This window comes from Dryobates pubescens, chromosome 2, assembly GCF_014839835.1.
Source record: "Dryobates pubescens isolate bDryPub1 chromosome 2, bDryPub1.pri, whole genome shotgun sequence".
NCBI lineage: Eukaryota > Metazoa > Chordata > Aves > Piciformes > Picidae > Dryobates > Dryobates pubescens.
This window is the reverse complement of record NC_071613.1, coordinates 50,251,387-50,270,008: the sequence shown is the minus strand read 5'-3', so window position 1 is coordinate 50,270,008 and position 18,622 is coordinate 50,251,387. Positions and strand designations below refer to the sequence as shown.

Below are 18,622 nucleotides of genomic sequence, written 5' to 3'. Positions count from 1 at the left end.
ACATTTATCTGAAGTGTTTCCTTACTGTACAAAAATAACCCTGGTACGAGTGACTGGCACGTGAGAAGATATTCTCCTGTGTTGGTCTTTTCTCCTAGTTGTCCTTTGGGGTCAGCCATGCTGGTGTGTTGCACATGCACTTGGCTATGAAGTGTTCTGACCTTCCCTCTCTTCTTTGCACCAGTTTTGTTTTGCTGGGTTTTTGTCTTTGGCCACAGCAATTCCATTTCAACAGTAACTCCTGTAAATGATTTGGCAGTACCCTAGTTTGGGTATTGAAAAAAGCAGCAGATAGTTGTTAACCTTTGTTTTTCAAGCTCTGATTCTCTGCTTTCACAGAATCACAGAATGTTAGAGGTTGGAAGGGAGTTCAACCCCCCCTGCCAAAAGTAGGATCACCTAGGGCAGTCCACACAGCAATGCGTGCAGGTGGGTTTTGAAAGTCTCCAGAGAAGGAGACTTCACAACCCCCCTGGGCAGCCTGTTCCAGTGCTGCATCACCCTCACTGTAAAGAAGTTTCTCCTCATGTTGAGGTGAAATCTTCTGTGTTCAAGTTTGTATCCATTGTTCCTTGTCTTATTACTGTGCACCACCAAAAAGAGATTGGCCCCCTCCACTTGACACCCACCCCTCAGATTGGTCAGATCCCCTCTCAGTCTTCTCCAGACTAAACAGCCCCAGGGCTCTCAGTCTCTCTTCATAGGGGAGATGCTCAAGTCCCCTAATAATCCTCATGGCTCTCCCTTGGACTCTATCTAGCAGATCCCTGACTCTCTTGAACTGGGGAGCCCCAAACTGGACACTATCTAGCAGACAGTGGATTTTATCTAGCAGATCCCTGTCTCTCTTGAACTGAGGAGCTCAAAACTGGACACTATCTAGCAGACAGTGGACTTCATCTAGCAGATCCCTGTCTCTCTTGAACTGGGGAGCCCAAAACTGGACACAATACTCCAGATGTGGTCTCACCAGGGCAGAGTAGAGGAGTAGAAGAACCTCCCTAAACCTGCCAGACGCACTTTTCTTGATGCACATCTGACTGGGAAAAACATAGCACTTTCAACCTGTGTTTCTGCTGTCTTTGACTCATTACTGTGAGCAATATATTCTTATGTTGTTTTGAAAATAAATTCTTGATTTAGCTGAAATGGCATTTGTGGCATCAGCAAGAAATGTCTCTGTTTGGAGAGCATTTCCCCGTGTTGATGTGCCACTTCAGTACGGGGTGAACCAACAGCTTCTGTTTTCCTTAGAAAGAAAAATAAATCAGTGCTCTTGTCAAATTGCACAGAACTGGGCCTCTCAGGTTTAAAACATTAAAAATAAAGCTTAGGCTGGCTATCTAGGAGTGTACCTTTTAGTGATTCACCTTTGGGGGCAACCCAGTTCCTCTTTGAATTAGTTTGGTGAACTGTTTTGCGACCGCCTTGGTTTCAGGATGTAATCCAAAAATACCCTTTCAGCTCTAAAAATACTTTTAGCTTTATAGGAAATTTAGCTTTACCTCTAAGGATGAAATCTGAAATGTACTTACTTTGCTGAAGGTTATGTTTTCCTTCCCTGTTTCAGTAAAACATTCTCTGGGGAGGGGTTTGGAGCACAATCCCTATGAGGAGAGGCTGAGGGAGCTGGAGTTGCTTAGCCTGAAGAAGAGGAGGCTCAGGGGAGACCTTGCTGTCTACAACTACCTGAAAGGAGGCTGTAGCCAGGAGGGGAGGTTGGTCTCTTCTCCCAGGCAACCACCACCAGAACAAGGGCACACAGTCTCAAGCTGCACCAGGGGAGGTTGAGGCTCGAGGTGAGGAGAAAGTTCTTCATAGAAAGAGTGATTGGCCATTGGAGTGTGTGGCCCAGGGAGGTGGTAGAGTCCCTGTCACTGGAGGTGTTTAGGAAGAGACTGGCTGGGGTGCTTGGTGCCATGGTTTAGTTGATGAGATAGTGTTGGGTGATAGGTTGGACTTGATGATCTTTGAGGTCTTTTCCAACCTGGTCTATTCTATTCTATTCTATCCTATTTCTATTTCTATTTCTATTCTATTCTATTCCTGCTTGTGTATTTCCTTTTTTTCTGGTGGTTGCCTGCATCCTGCAGAAAAGGATGCACAGCAAGATGAGTCGGGCTGAATTGTTGCCGGCAAAGACATTTTCCTGTCTTAAATACTCCTATTTCAGTGCAACTCTCTGCTTTTTATGTCAGTGCCTCACCTAAAGGATGACAAAACTGTGTTTTTAGCAGGTGACCCGTGCCTGGAGAGCACCTCACAGGTCACAGCCACACCTGGCCATGATGCAGACTTCCCCGTGGGCGATCAGCTGGGCTGTGACGACTCCTACAGAATGAACTTGGCCAAAGGAGTCTCCATGTCTCTGCCATCCTCCCCTCTGCTGCCACGCCAGTCCTATTTGATGCAGTCAAGAGCAAACAAAAAGTCTCCAGGTAAAGTGAAACTGCTCAGCAACTAAAATCTTGAACTCAGCTTTTCATACACACTAAAATCATATTAACCTTTTGAAACAAGAGCAATGAATGCTTTTTTGCATGTTTCCAGGGAAAGAAGGCAACTGGTGATTCATAAAGTACTTTATTTCATTCAGATATTGCAGATACCTGTATTGAAAGGTCTGGATGTGTTTAAAACCGGTTATTTATGATGTGTTCACCAGTTAGGTAGAAGACAGCTGCAAAACCTTTGTGCCTGTGTGAGAGTGAATGTTGTTTGTGGCTTTAGCAGCTCATTTACGTTGCTCATAGCTACCTACCTAAATGTATGACTAGATAAACTGCTGCTGAAGTGGTGACAAGAAACTTGTTAATTTTCAACAGTTGTTTCCTTAGTAATGACCTCATGCTTCTGTGTGAGCCTGGCTAAATAAGGTGCTCCATCTGGTTCCCTTTTTATCAGCATTCTGCACATAGAAATCATTCCAGCCCGCTAGCATCACTTGGGTTCGCTCAGGTCACAGCTTGAGCGTCAAGTGAAATTGTCCACGTTCCTATTGCTTCTGGAGACACTCAGCAGTTTTGGTGTTCTTTTATTGCAAAGTTTGTAAGATCTAGGAACAAAGAGCATCAAAAGTTGGGATTTGTCAGCACTGAGGAATTGTGATCATTAATTACCTGTTTCACATAAAAGTAAAAGGAGTTGCTGAAAGAATTGCCCACCAGGTGGTAAATAAAGTTTGTTAAAAGTATTCTTAGTTCAGGTTGCCTATTAATGCTTAATTTTTCCCCCCCCCTTTCAGAATTTAAAAGCAATCACACTTCTTGTCTAAATAAATGTTGAGTTGTTTTTGATGCTTCACATAAGTATTTTGAACCGCAGAACAGTATTCTGTTGGCCTCTTGCTACAAGGGATCTGTGTGCTGAAGAGCTTTACAACATAGAGTGAAGTCCTTGTAGTGGAGAAGGAAATGGGATTTTTGCCAAAGACTTCAGTGACTGTCAGGATCTAACACTTAGCTTTGTTACTGTTGGGAAAACTGAACTGCATTCTAGGTATGTTTGAGATCGTATCTCGTGTCTTACCAACTTCCCCACTCCACGTTTAGCTCAGTGATACAGATTTGAATGAGCAGAGGGCAGGCTGCTGGCAGTTTCTCTTGCAGAAAGTGCAGTTGGTAAATTTTTAATGAAAAGCCATATTCATGATGGCTTCTAAGTCATTCTGCTGTGACACATAGCCAGAGAAAAAAAGACTCCTTAAAGCTCTGCAGTGCTATGAATGCTTTGGATTTGTGGAATCAGAATTGTTGTGTCTGGAAAAGACCCTAAAGATCTTATGTATCATTATCTGCTGCAAATACTCAACCAGGTGAGAGGGGCTGATGGAGATATTCTGTGCTGGTCTTTTACCTTTCAGCAGAATATAGCTGATGGAAGATGAGTTAATGCAAATTATCTTTCTAGCATCTGTGACAAGAGTAATAAAAAGAGAGAGTATACCAAAGTGCTGATTTCAAAGCACTCTGGTCTCACAGCTATCAGGTAGTAAGTTAAAGATTATTCAGGGCATGGTGGATGAAAGAAGAAAGGATTGCACAGAAAGTTAAAAGTAGTGTTCTGAAGTTAAGATGCAGTAATGAAGTTATCTATCCAGTGGTAGAACAAAATTCTAATTTCAGTCCTCTCAGTTTGCAAGTGAAGACAAAGCAACTACTTAGAGATGTACTTGTCACTGTAGAACATATTGTTAATAGTTTTTTAAGTCTTTGGAGCTGTGTAATAGGGCAGAGGAAAAGCCTGTCCCTTGGCATGCAGTCATTTGTTCTACTTGTGCTGCTGTTGTATAGTTCTGTTTGTATAACCCAGGCACGCTGGTGGTCAGACACAAGGTGATACCCTTGCGTAACTTATCACAGCTTATATGACAGGTGTACACAACTGAGAGGCATCTTTGTAGCAGCACATGTGGGCTCATAGCTGCTTTGTTGCCCATCCATCTGCAAATAGGTCAGCCACTAGAACCTCATAACACACAGGCAGGCAAAAACAGGGCAGAGCAAGCTGAACGTCTTCACTGGGACACAGGGAGCCGCACAGTCCCATATGCACTGTCTGCTGTGAGTGGCACTGTCTGTTAATTATTTGCATAGGAGGTGGGGGAGATTTCCTTTGTGAGAAGAACTTGGAAGAGCACCAGTGTTTCTGGCCCCAGTTCAGTCCTCTAACTACAAAAGGAGGGAAGAGAGAAACTATATCTTAAATTACTAAGGAGCCTAACATTTTTTTTGGCACAACTAAAGCAACCAGTTCATTTGGAGTCAAGAGCTCCCTTAATGAAATAGTTGATTGAGGAGGAGGAGGAGGAGGAGGTGGATGAAAGAGCAGAAACAAACAGAACAAGGAAAAGGTTGTCAGTAGGACCAGTCTGGGAAGGAAGAGCACTAAATGGAAAAGCCGTCACAGTAAGTTGAGTTTCTTCTGCTATAAAGCTGGAAGGAGCATCGCTTGGATTGGTAACCATACAGGAGTGCAGGGGCAATAGTTGACTGTACTCTGGCTTAGAGGGGTCAGCTAAAAGAATGAAAATACTGATTTAAAATGGAGATTAAAAAAAAAAAAAGGTTTCAAGGAATTTGTGAATGAAAGATGATGCTGCTGCCCTTGAAGTAAATGTTTACTGACTTAATCGTGCTTGAACAGGGCAAGGAAGCAGCTTTCCTTTTAAAGACATCAGTGACTGCTGGCAGAGGCTTCCATAAATGTGCATATGGAACTTTTTAGATAGTTTTAAAATTGAAATGTAATCAAAACTTTTGATTCATAAAGAAATTGATCAGCATACCTAATAATTGAGACTAAACTAGGTAAGAGAACTGGTTTCACTTAAGGCTTCAGTTTTGCAGACTGATCGTGAGCACGCTGGAAAGCAGTTTCTCTTGCATGCAGTAAGCTCTGCTCTGGGTCAGAATCGATCCCCAGTATCAGTAGAGGTACAGATTAGTTTAATGCTGATGGGAGGGAAAGCCAGGGCAGAGAATTTGAAAGGGGATCCACAAGTTAAGATATTCTTGTGAAAAAAAAATCAGATCTGCTGCAGTCAAAAAAGAAACATTAAAAATCACTAGGAAAGCAAAAGATCATAACCTCCCCAAATGCATAGTTCTGCTTCCTCAGGAGGATACAGGTGTAGCTCTAGTGGTACCAACTTTAAGAGTCCATAGTAGAGCTAGGGGAGAGCTAGAGAAGGGCTGCAGAAGTGACTAAAAATGTGAAAAGGCTCTCAAAGGGAAGTTATTTAAATCAATTTGGCTGGTGTTTTTCTGCCAGGGAAAAAAAGGAGTGGTGAGAAAGACACTATGATTACCATTTCATACAGTGTTGGTTCATTGTGGACAGTGCAGATTGTTAAAGAAAGGCCAGGATAAACTCTTGGAAGGGAAACCCATCCAGAACTCTGACCCATTCTGACTCAGGAAATTATAAGCCACTTAGCACGGGTCAGGAGAAGTGTACCAGGCAAGCATGTTTTCCCTAGCTTAGATTCTTCTCTGCTGTTTGCTGCTGATAAAATGCTGCCCCAGATGACCTTTTAATCAGACCTGATTCAGCCATTGTACAGGTTTGGAAAAGGACTTCCCTTGTGCAGCTACAGCTCACCTTTGAATGGGTCCCTTTTCATCCATGGGTTAATTCGTGCGTCCCATTCCAGATTAGTGCATGAAAACAAACCTAACATGAATTTTCCTGGCTAGTGCAATGTTGTCCATCAGCTCTGCAAGTACTGTAAGTCACCTCCACATCAGCTTGGGAGGGAGAAAGTTCAGTAAAGGGTCTCTTCCACAGCTTAAAGTGTGAGTGTTAAAAATACATCCTGAAGATATTTCCGCTCTGATGTATTTTACATGACTGCTACGTGTCGTTCTGGTTGCTTTTGTTGTTCAGCTTTGGCACATCTAATTATACTGCTGCCTACAAATGGCAGATTTGGACTATTGTCCCCTTAAAGAATGAGATTTTGTTTCAAAGGAGCATATTTTTAGCTACTTCCACCAAGGCCAGTGCCCCTTGTTTTTGTTAGGAAGCAGCGTTGGAAGAGCACCCTCTGGTGATGGTTGGTAACTAAGTGGTCATTGGCTTAAAACACTTGGAAGGAGATGGATTTCAAAAGTCATCTCATCTGCTCTAGGTGGAGGCATAAACATCTGTTCATACCTGACTTATGTCCCCCAGCCAGTATGCCTTAGCTGAGAAATTAGGTTCCCGCCATATTCTCCTTTTCCACTTCAGGTGGCAGTCTGAGAGAAGGTAAGTCTGCTCCTGAAAAGCCTCCACACTTCTGAGAGGGCTGGTACGGAGATCTGGTAGAACCAGAACCTGGGCCATGATGTGTGTAGGCCTGTGAGGTAGCAGGCACACTCCTCCAGGTCAGTCATGGTGTGGCAGAGCAGAACGGTACCAGGGGAGGCAAAGAGCAGAACAGAGAGTGTCACAGCTTGCCTTTAAAAGCCATCATCAGCTTTAAAGTACTCGCAAGAGTGAGCAAGGCCTCAGTGTAGCTCTCAGAGACTCGTGTAGCACCTGAGACTGCTGTCAGAAGGCAGAATGGGACCCAGGGTGGCTGCAAGCGTGGCAGCCTAAACAGACCATGGCTTTTGTTAAACAAAATGTGGGCTGGCAGAGACCTTCGGCATGCCCTTGGAGTTTGAGCCAAGTAGGATTGTGTGTGGAGACCCAAACAAGATAGGAAAGCCACCTTGTCAAGGGCAATGTGGTGAAGTTAGCCTCAGCCCTGCAGTCTCTGCCCAGTGCTTTCTGTGTGGGTTAGTTTTGGTGAGGGGGCTGCAGGCCGCAGCGTGGCGGAAAGTTGAAAGCCCAAAGTGCAGTCCTGAGTTACACTCAGCCAGGGACCCATCAGGATCATCAAGTCTTGATTCCTAACTCTTCACAGGGCTACCTAGAACTAAACAATATGAGTAGGAGCATTGTCCAGACAGTCCTTGAACTCTGATGGGCTTGGTGCCATGGCTGTGTCCCTGAGGAAATGTTCCGGTGACTGAATCTTTTCAGACAATTCTGGCTTACAGAGCTTGAGTATCTTAAAGACAAAGTTACTGCCTTCTTTTTGCTCTGGTTCCATGACATTTAGCACCACATCTGCATTTGTCACAGCCTTTAAAATAAGCCTTTGGAGTGATCTTTAGAGGTTGGAATGTTTCAAGTGGCTTTGTTACACACATTACAAGAAGTTGGGATTGCCTCAATGAAAATCACAGGGCAAAAATCTGGGTTTGACTCTTCAGTCCCACAGATTCCATTCCCCATGCCATTTAAATACCTTAGCTTTCCACTGTAACTTTGCAGGTTTCCCTGGTCATGCTTCTCCAGGATTCATGTTGCAAATAGATGCTTCATGGATATACAATTCTGTTGGCATTATTGTTTAGGATGTGGATAAACATGTGGTAGAGTTTCAGATCTGTGATACGTTGTGCATCAGCATGCCAGAGCTAGCTGTCAGTTGGTGAATGAAGACCAGAGTTTCACCCTGTTCGTGGTGCCAGAAGGTGGTTGCTGGCTCAGTAGTGTCAGTATATGTCTTCTGGTGAACCTTCAGAGGGCAGCCTCACTCCCCTTCTCCTGGAGAAGTCCTGCAGTTAGCATTAGTTAATGTTTCCTGTGCTTGCTGCTGAACCGTAGTTAGCAGAGAACAGAATCCTGAGCAGCCTGAAACCAAAGCATGAGGCTAAAAGTGAGAGTACAGAGTGCATCAGTTTAATTTTGGATCTGTGTGTGAACACACTATTCCTTTCATACTGAAGGTGTGTGGCTCTGAACTTCCTGTGTTTGTGACTGAGAATGCTGCTGTTTAACAGAACCAGGACCTGTTAGTAGCTATTAATATTCTTTTTTCTCTTCTGAACTCATCTTCACCATTCTTGATCAAGACATGTGTTAGTATTTGGAGAAAGCATGCTGTAATAGAAAGCTTCTTGAGTTTGAATTATTTAGTGTCTTGGTGTTGCAAGCTGTCTTCCTGTAGCCTTTTTCTCCTAGCTTCAAAGATGCTGATAATGAAATTATCTTCCTGTTAAGAGTTGAAAATCAAAGCTCCAAACCAAGGAAACCCATTGAAAGTTGTCTTGAGTTTGAACATGAAAAAGTTGCTCATTTTATATATACACAGGGGACATTTTCAGGTTTTACAGAATCACAGAATGTTAGGGGCTGGGAGGGACCTCAAGAGATCATCTAGTCCAACCCCACTGCAAAGCAGGATCACCTATCCCAGATCACACAAGAACTCATCCAGGTGGGTCTTGAATATCTCTGGAGAGGGAGATTCCACAATCCCCCAAGGCAGCCTGTTCCAGTGTTCTGTCACCTAAGGTTTGTCACAACCAGTAGCTTGGGTTTGTTTTCCAGCAGGCTTTGCATTCCAACAAGCCCAGAGAAGGCCTTCCCTGCTTGAGGTGAGGAGAAAGTTCTTCACAGAGGGAGTTGTTAGCATTGGAATGTGCTGCCCAGGGAAGTGGTGGGGTCACCATCCCTGGAGGTGTTCAAGAGGGGATTGGACTTGGTGCCATGGTTTAGTAGTCATGAGGTGTTGGGTGACAGGTTGGACTTGATGATCTTTGAGGTCTCTTCCAACCTTATTGATTCTATGATTCTCACCAGAGGGAATGTACAGCAGCTCAATGCTCTTTGCAGTAGCAGCTGTATATGTAAGGAATAATTCCTCTACTTAGTTTAGTCTTGAGAAGAGAAGGCTAAGAGAGGATCTTATCAACATTTATAAATCTCTGAGGGGTGAGTGTCAACATGAAGGTGCCAGGCTCTTTTTGGTGGTGCCCAGTGACAGGACAAGGAACAATGGGTACAAGCTAGAACACAGGAGGTTCCACCTCAACGTGAGGAGGCACTTCTTACTGGTGAGGGTGCTGGAGCCCTGGAGCAGGCTGCCCAGAGAGGTTGTGGAGCCTCCTTCTCTGGAGACTTTCAAAACCTGCCTGGGTGTGTTCCTGTGCATCCTGCCCTAGGTGATCCTGCTTTTGGACTCAAGGATCTCTGGAGGTCACTTCCAATTCCTACCATTCTGTGATTCTGTGATACTCATCGTGGAGAATCACCACAGGACATAGGAAACTTGTGGTCCATTTGGGAAAGCTTACATACACTCAACTCATTCCCATTGCAGGTCCAGTCAGGAAGCCCAAGTACGTGGAAAGTCCTAGAGTGCCAGGCGAGGCAGCTTTGCCACTGAGAAGAGGATCAGAGCAAGGAGAACCCACTCAGAATGGTAAGCCTACTTTATGTGGTAGAGCAACTCTTCATTTCAGACAGTGACACAAAGGATCCTGCATAATAAGGACACCTGACATTTGTAAGGGTGCTTTGCAGATGTAGTATGGTAAGGAGGAGATGCTTGCCATGGTGCTACAGGATCTGGGTTCTTGGAGCTGTATTGCTGGCCGAGTGATGTGCCAGTGCTGTTGAGTGCTAGCCACCAAAGGCCTCCTGGAATTTTCCTGAGCATGCTTTTAGTGTAAACTGATTCCATGCATGTAACTCTGCACTGGCTGCAGTGCTTCATCTTGGAGATGTGAAAGTTTGCTCAACAAGGAGGCAGTAACAGCAGACTGCTGTGTGGTAGAGCTGGGATAAGCTACTTCCCTGGAGTTACTTGGTGGTGCTGGAGAGTTTCATGTCCATTAAACTGGACTAGTTCATAGCAGAGTGTGGCTTTGACAGTGAATATCATGGTCAGAGCAAAGTCACTCCTGTGTTGGTACCTGTCTGTGTGCACCATAGCATGGATTTCATCTGCCTTGTATTTGTAGATTAATTTTTCAGTTTGGCTGACCTCACTGGATTCCTTCTGGAGGTTCCAGCTGAACATTTTTTCTGTTTTCTTTTTCCTTCAATTGTGAAGGAAACTGCAGTTTTAAAAACTGTTTTAAAGAGCACCAGGGAATGTCAGCTGTGTCTTGGGTGGTTAGACACCATATGCTTGCCATACTGGCCTGATGCCTTTTTGGCTTAGTGAAGCCATAAAGGAAAGACCAGAAGAAAGGGGGCAGCTCAGGCCAGCCCCTGTCCCCCCTGCTTTTTTCTCCCCTTTTTTTTCTGTTCCATCTACTTTCCTCCCCCTTTCCTCCCCCTTTCCTCCCCCTTTCCTCCCCCTTTCCTCCCCCTTTCCTCCCCCTTTCCTCCCCCTTTCCTCCCCCTTTCCTCCCCCTTTCCTCCCCCTTTCCTCCCCCTTTCCTCCCCCTTTCCTCCCCCTTTCCTCCCCCTTTCCTCCCCCTTTCCTCCCCCTTTCCTCCCCCTTTCCTCCCCCTTTCCTCCCCCTTTCCTCCCCCTTTCCTCCCCCTTTCCTCCCCCTTTTTTTTCCCCTTCTCCCCCCCCTTTTTCCCCCTTCTCCCCCCCCCTTTTTTTTCTTTTCCCTCCCACTCTCCCCCTTTTCTCCCCTCTTCTTTTTACCCCCCTTGCCTCCCCCCACCTTTTTTTTTTTAAGCACTGTACAGGTAAAACTAAACCTTTTTGCAACCAGAAAAGCTGAGACCTTTTGGAAGTGATGTCAGCATCCTTTGCAGAGCCAGCACAAGAAAAATCTGTGGTGTTAGCTGTAGCTTTAGCTGTGAGATTACAAAACATCTGTATTGCTGCCCTCTGCTTTTCATGTTTTTAACATTACAGGAAGCTATTAAACATCACTGGGCAGAACCACAGCCTGCCCTTGAGTTTTGAGAGCCCTGAGGTGAATGCTGCTGTTAGAACAGTCACACAGATCATCAGTACAGTGATGGGCTGGTTGCCCTCAGCCATTTCTGGACTGACTGGCAGGGCTGGGTTTATCCTTCCTTAGCTATGTGTAGGTATGCAGAGGATCCAAGACCCACCACCAATTTAAAGCCTCATGGGCAAAAAAGCTTAAATGGCCTTAGCTTCTCCCCAGATATGCTGCTGACAGAATTTGCCAGGCAGATATATTGCTGGTCTTTACATTTGATTGTGCTTTTTCTACAAGGTAAGCCTTTCACCTTCAACTTTTGTTTCCTCCCCTCCAAAGCAAAGCCTGATAAAGACTCGAGCTGTTCTCCTGCAGCACAGGAATTGATGACGAGATTGGGCTTTTTACTGGGAGAAGGGATCCCAACCTCTGCTCGAATAGAAGAGAAAAATGAAGTCATGGTAGGACAATGGAAAAGAATATATTTGATGTATTCTTTTTATATTTCATATATTTAATATTCATCCTGAGGACTAATGGTATTTCCTCTGTTTGCTGGTTGCAGCTACTTGATACTTAGCAAAAGACAATCTGCACTTGCAGACGGCACCAAGCTGGGGGCAGGTGTTGATGTGTTACAGGGTAGGAGAGCTCTGCAGAGGGACCTTGGCAGGCTGGACAGATGGGCAGAGTCCAAGGGCATGAGATTGAACACATTTAAGTGCCAGGTTCTACACATTGGCCACAACAACCCCATGCAGTGCTACAGGCTGGGGTCAGAGTGACTGGAGAGCAGCCAGGCAGAAAGGGACCTGGGAGTAATGGTGGATAGTAGGCTGAAGATGAGCCAGCAGTGTGCCCAGGTGGCCAAGAAGGCCAATGGCATCCTGGCCTGTATCAGGAGCAGTGTGGCCAGCAGGAGCAGGGAAGTAATTGTGCCCCTGTACTCAGCACTGGGTAGGCCACACCTTGAGTCCTGTGTCCAGTTCTGGGCCCCTCAGGTTAGGAAAGATGTTGAGTTGCTGGAAGGTGTCCAGAGAAGGGCAACAAAGCTGGGGAAGGGTTTGGAGGACAGCCCTGTGAGGAGAGGCTGAGGGAGCTGGGGTTGCTTAGCCTGGAGAAGAGGAGGCTCAGGGGAGACCTTATTGCTGCCTACAACTCCCTGAAGGGAGGTTGTAGCCAGGTGGGGGTTGGTCTCTTCTCCCAGGCAACCAGCACCAGGACAAGAGGACTTGAGACTGTTCTCAAGCTGCACCAGGGGAGGTTTAGCCTGGATGTTAGGAAGAAATTCTTCCCATAAAGAGAGATTGGCCATTGGAATGTGCTGCCTAGGGAGGTGGTGGAGTCACCATCACTGGAGGTATTTAGGAAGAGACTGGATGGGGTGCTTGGTGCCATGGTTTAGTTGATTAGATGGTGCTGGATGATAGGTTGGACTTGATGATCTCGGAGGTCTTTTCCAACCTATTCTATTCTAATAGTCATATGGTAGTAGAATTGTAAATTAACTGTAAAAGTAGTGTGTGTTTGTTGTGAAATTGTGAGGTGATCCTGCATTCTTAGAAACAGAATAGTAGGCTTATTTCTGGAAGATAAATCTGCTCTGTTATGAATGTGAACAGCTTCTAGGGCTCTCTGCCTTATTTTAGTATTTATGAGGAGCTTCTTTTTCCTTCTACTCTCAGTGATTTGTGAGAATGGAAGATGTTGATGGCTTGTTAGGAGAGGAGTGTGCTTCTGGGACCTTTGTGTTTCATTTTATCCAAGAAGTTCCCTTCCATTTGACAATATTTCCCTGTCATTTGGAGGCAGGGCAGAAGCAAGCAGCTACTGCCTGTATGAAACTGATCTAACCAAAACTGCACAGTAACTACCAGTATGTCTCTGTTCCCCTTTCTCTCTCCACTTCCAGCCCCCAGCCTCACAAATCTTGGTGCCTCCATTTGGGTTTTGTTGGTAGTGAAATGTGAATCAGACTGCAGCTCTGGTGTTTTAAACCCAAAAAATAGATCCTGGGGGCAGAGGGGAAGGGTATCCAGTAAAATGTTTAATCCATCTCACTGCATCTCTTCAACTGAACTGTGCAGTTCCCTTGTTTCTTCAGAAGTGGCTTTTAACAGTGATCATTTTCACAGTAGCATGTCATTAAGGTTCCCCAATCAAGGTGAAGCTTCTGCTACTTGGGAGGTTCTTTCTTGAGCAGTGGGCTCCTTGCTGTGCTCTTACTCTCCTTCACCTTGATGTGTCTGACATTCAGCACAGTGGTGTGGTGCCTCCTGTGCAACAACTCTCTGTTTTCCCTTCACCTTGCAGTGTACAGTAGCCAGCCAAGGAGTCAGCCCCTGCTCCACCCTCACAAGCAGCACCACATCACCCAGCACCGACAGCCCCTGCTCGACGCTCAACAGCTGTGTGGGCAAAGCAGCAGCTAACAAAGGTAGTCCCTGTGGAACCATCAGCAGCCCTAGCTCCACCCTGGAGAGCAAGGACAGTGGAATTATAGGTAAGCATCTTAATTAGTAATAGCAGTTATTCTTCTCTGAACAGTACAAATCTGCTGCTTCCTGTCATTGTGGTCCATTTTCTGCTGTCCATGGGGCCTGTCTCAAACCCTGTGTACCTGAAAGACTGAAATCACATCTCCTCTCTCTCACTCCACTAGGACATTAGGAGAAAAGTTTTCAGGGAAAGAGTGGTCAGGCACTGGAATGTGCTGCCCAGGGAGGTGGTGGAGTCACCAACCCTGGATGTGCTTAAAGGTGGTTTGGATGTGGTGCTTGAGGATATAGTTTGGGGTGAGCCATGTAGAGTAGGGTTGTTGGGGTGACTTGATGATCCTGAGGGTCTTTTCCAACCTGAATGTTTCTGTGATTTCTTATTTTCTTCTACCTTTTCCCCTTTCCCTTGTATGTGTCTCTGCAATGCATTTCATAGTGGTGGAGCACAGTGTGGCTTAGAGCTGGTTTGAATTGCAGCTGAAGGAAAAATAGCTTAGGAGAATAACCTAAATCAAACTGCTTAAAAACAGTGCAAACTTGTGAGTAATAGGCATGAAAATGAGGCTAAAATAGGACAGCAGGGCAGAGATGTGTGATTCTCCACTGAGTAGATGACTGAGCCAAGGCTTTCCACAGTCCTCCTCTAGGGAGCTGGTTGAGAGCAGGGGCAGAAAGAGAAGATCAGAGGGTGGGGGAACTCCTGTGTATAGCTCCATCAGCCAAGTGTAGATGGCTGGTGATCATGGGACCATATGAAATTCACCTGCTGGAGTTCTGCCAAGCTGTGACTTGGGTCTCAAATTAAGGGAGAATCTGAGCACCCCTTGTCCCTTGGCCTGCTGTGGCAGCAGCCCTTACATCTCAAAAGGCCTGAAACCAAGAAGGGAGAGAAGAGGCATCTCTGTGACAAGTGACCTGTGGTTTTGTTACTTGTTTTTGAGTCACAAAGGTGTCTGTGCATTCAAATTTGTTAGTAGTGGTAAATGTGCACTTTAAATTATGACTACCAAGTGTGTGTGCTCTGATGTCCTTGACAGAATTCATCCAGCCATGAGAATAGCCTCCTCTGTCATCTGGGTTTCCATTGTGTTCCTACTCCCACTGTGTTTTCTGGGCCAGCAGACTCTGATGGGAAATCTCTCCTTTCTCCTTTTCCCTCTTTTTTACTTATGGATCAAGTTTCTTTTAGCTTTTCTGTTTTAGTGCTCCAGCTGAATTCTTCTTTGCTTCCGTGGGGTTTGACAATAATAGTGGTGGAAGCAGATTTTAATCTTCAGCTGTGAGCTAAGTAGGAGGAAAGACTGGGCCACGGGCCAGAGCATAAGCTTGTGTGGATATGTGCCACTGCTTCAGTATGGAAATCAGCAGCAAGGGTTCCTGATGCCACATTTCACTCCAAAAAGAATCACAGCTTTAAATATTTCATACCTCAGGAGGAGTCAGATTGATTTATTTCCCCTCCCCCCCCCACCAGCCATTAACAATGAAATGGATTTTGTCATACAGAAGCACAGTCTAGGCTGTGTGCAAAGGTTACTGGAATGCCTGAAAAGCTTTTCCTTCCATTGCCTCTAAAATGTGTGTCCTGTTATTGGTATTCTTCAGAATATGAGCTCTTGAATGAAAGCAGCAGATCTTAAATGCCTTGTGAATGTGAGGCTAAGCTGGAGGAATGCTGAGTTGTGCAAGTGCCTCATCATAGAATCATAGAATCAGTCAGGGTTGGAAGGGACCACAAGGATCATCTAGTTCCAACCCCCCTGCCATGGGCAGGGACACCCCACACTAGATCAGGCTGGCCAGAGCCTCATCCAGCCTGGGCTTAAACACCTCCAGGGATGGGGCCTCAACCACCTCCCTGGACTATCCATTCCAGGGCTTCAGCACTCTCATGGTGAAGAACTTCCTCCTCACATCCAGCCTGAATCTCCCCACCTCCAGCTTCATTCCATTCCCCCTAGTCCTATCACTACCTGATACCCTGAGAAGTCCCTCATCATCCTGCAAGGCTGCAGTGTAGTTGATCTGAAAGAAGAGGAGTTGGCACTTTTGGTTCTTCTTTGGGTTGGACAAGCCTCAGAGCTCTAAGGAGCAGTCAGTGTATTTGCATTTCATGAGCAGTCCACTAGGCTGGAATGTTTAACCTCATGATTTGGTCAGTGGAGTGTAGAGTCACCACACACAGACCTTTCACATTTTAGCCTGGGGCTCACATAGATATTATTTGAACTGATATTGGTTGTGAGTTTTATTATTTACTTTATTTTATCCTGTTGTCCTTTCATCCTGTACATTGTGCCTCCCTCTGGTGCATTCAGGTGTTCAAAATGCATTGGGTGATAGATTGGTAGATAAATATTTGTTGTTTGGATATTTTGTAGGAGTTTAATGTATTGGAAGTGCTTGCAGTGAGACAGGCTTGAGAAGTGGGCCACTGCCAACTGCATGAGGGTCAACAAGTCAAAGTGCAAGGTCCTGCATCTGGGTCAGGCCAGTCCCAGGCACAACTCCAGGCTGGGTGCAGAGTGGGTTGAAAGTAGCTTGGGTGTATTGATTGGCGAGAAGGTCACCATGAACAGGCAGTGTGCTCATGCATCCCAGAAGGCAAATCATGTCCTGAGCTGCATCAAGAGGAGTGTGGCCAGCAGGTCAAGAGAGGGGATTCTGTCCCTTTGCTCTTGTGAGCCCCCGCCTCGAATGCTGCATCCAGTTCTGGCATCCCCAGCATAAGACGGACGCAGAACTGTTGGAACAAGTCCAGAGGAGGGTCACAAAGATGATCCAAGGGCTGGAGCACTTCTGCTATGGGGATAGGCTGAGGGAGTTGGGGTTGTTCAGCCTCTCCAGGGGCACCTTACAGCTGCCTTCCAATACCAGAAGGGATCCTACAGAAGGCTGCAGAGGGACTTCTCGTAAGGGTGTGCAGCCAAAGGACAAGGGGTAGTGGTTTGAAGCTGAGAGAGAGTAGGTTTAGACTGCATTTTAGGAAGAAGTTCTTCAGTACAAGGGTGGTGAGACTCTGAAATAGGCTGCCCAGGGAGGTTGTGGTGCCTCCTCCCTGGGGGTGCTCAAGACCAGGTTGGATGGGGCCTTGAACAGCCGAGTCTAGTTGAGAGGCATCCCTGCCCACAGCTGGAAGGTTGGAGTAGAATGGCAACAAAGCTGGTGAGAGGTCTGGAGCACAATCCCTATGAGGAGAGGTTGAGTGAGCTGGGGTTGCTTAGCCTGGAGAAGAGGAGGCTCAGGGGAGACCTTCTTGCTCTCTACAACTCCCTGAAGGGAGGTTGTAGCCAGGTGGGGGTTGGTCCCTTCTCCCAGGCAACCAGCACCAGGACAAGAGGACACAGTCTCAAGCTGTGCCAGGGGAGATTTAGGCTGGATGTTAGGAAGAAGTTCTTCATAGAAAGAGAGATTGGCCATTGGAATGTGCTGCCCAGGGAGGTGGTGGAGTCACCATCACTGGAGGTGTTTAGGAAGAGACTGGATGAGGCACTTGGTGCCATGGTTTAGTTGATGAGATGGTGTTGGGTGATGTGCTGGGCTCAATGATCTCAAAGGTCTCTTCCAACCTGGTTAATTCTAGCCTAGCCTAGCCTAGCCTAGCCTAAAATTAGGCATGTGGAAATCCTCCTAACTTTGGAAGAACTCTGCAAGCCTTTTCAAGGAACTGAATTATGTTTTATGCAAAGATCAGTCTTTCAAAATGTGAATTATCACAAAGATGAGTTTCTTTTTCTTGCTTCAGATGCTGCTTCTTTGGTGGCTGTCTCTTCTTTTTTGTTTCCATGTCTGCAGAATGGTTGGAAATTTTTCAAGGCACTCTAGAATTTTAAAAGCAGTTGGGATATGTTTTGTTGGAGTACTAACTTCTTCATATACAAATTGCACAGTTCTAAAGATACACCTGGATTCTTCAGAACCTTTTCTTGCCTCCTTCCTGAAGGGTTTTTCCCCCCCCCCCGTCTGACAAGCTGTATTGTTTGGCTCTTTTAGATCAGTAACATTCCTTATATTTAATAAAACACCCAGTGGAGAAATTCTGGAGTATCTGCTGGCCCCAAATGCCATTTAAGTATGAGAACACAAGTGCACCATTGCACACAGTGTCAGAGCACATCACAGTGCATTAGAGACTGGAAGAGACCTCCAGAGATCATTGAGTCCAACCCCTTACCAACCCAATCACTTAGGGTAGCCTGCACAGGAATGCATCCAGGTGGGCTCCCTATGTGCAGTGTTGACCCTCCACGATGAACTCAGTGAACTCAGTGTCCCAGTACATTAGAGGTTGGAAAGGACCTCAAGAGATCATCAAGTCCAACCCCCCTGCCAAAGCAGGATCTCTTAGGGTAGTCTACCCAGGAATGCATACAGGTGGGTTTCCTATGTCCAGTGTTGACCCTCCACAATGAGTATCACAGAATCACAGAACGGTAGGGGTTGGAAGGGACCTCCAGAGATCCTTGAGTCCAAAAGCAGGATCACCTAGGGCAGGATGCACAGAAACACATCCAGGCAGGTTTTGAAATCCCCAGAGAAGGAGGCTCCACAACCTCTCTGGGCAGCCTGTTCCAGTGCTCCGTCACCCTCACTGTAAAGAAATTTCTCCTCATGCTGAGGTGAAACCTTCTGTGTTCAAGTGTGCCTTAGTTTGATTTTCTCTCTTTTTCAGCAACAATAACAAGTTCCTCAGAAAATGATGACCGCAGTGGATCCAGCTTGGAGTGGAGCAAGGATGGGAGTCTCCGCGCTGGAAAACACCAAGGTATCGGTCACGAGCGAAGAACAGACAACTGCTCACCAGTGGCAGAAGAGGAGGCTGCTGAGAACCTGCCACAAGAAGTTCCAGCAGGAGAGGGTCCTACTAATTACGCACAAAGTTCTGGCTCCTTGATAATGCCTCGTCCAAACTCGGTTGCAGGTAAAGGCATGGAGCGGAAGGAAAGCTTTT

General features: G+C 46.0%; 1 protein-coding gene across 1 annotated transcript in view; it reads left to right on the top strand.

The window, feature by feature from the left end:
• TANC1 (tetratricopeptide repeat, ankyrin repeat and coiled-coil containing 1) overlaps positions 1-18,622 on the top strand; it is an 87,596-nt gene that overhangs the window by 38,446 nt on the left and 30,528 nt on the right. Inside the window, exons 3-7 of the mRNA XM_054177379.1 lie at positions 2,235-2,438; positions 9,641-9,742; positions 11,513-11,634; positions 13,487-13,676; positions 18,344-18,592. Of these exons, the coding sequence (XP_054033354.1) occupies positions 2,235-2,438; positions 9,641-9,742; positions 11,513-11,634; positions 13,487-13,676; positions 18,344-18,592 (867 nt within the window). The remainder of the gene's footprint in view (positions 1-2,234; positions 2,439-9,640; positions 9,743-11,512; positions 11,635-13,486; positions 13,677-18,343; positions 18,593-18,622) is intronic.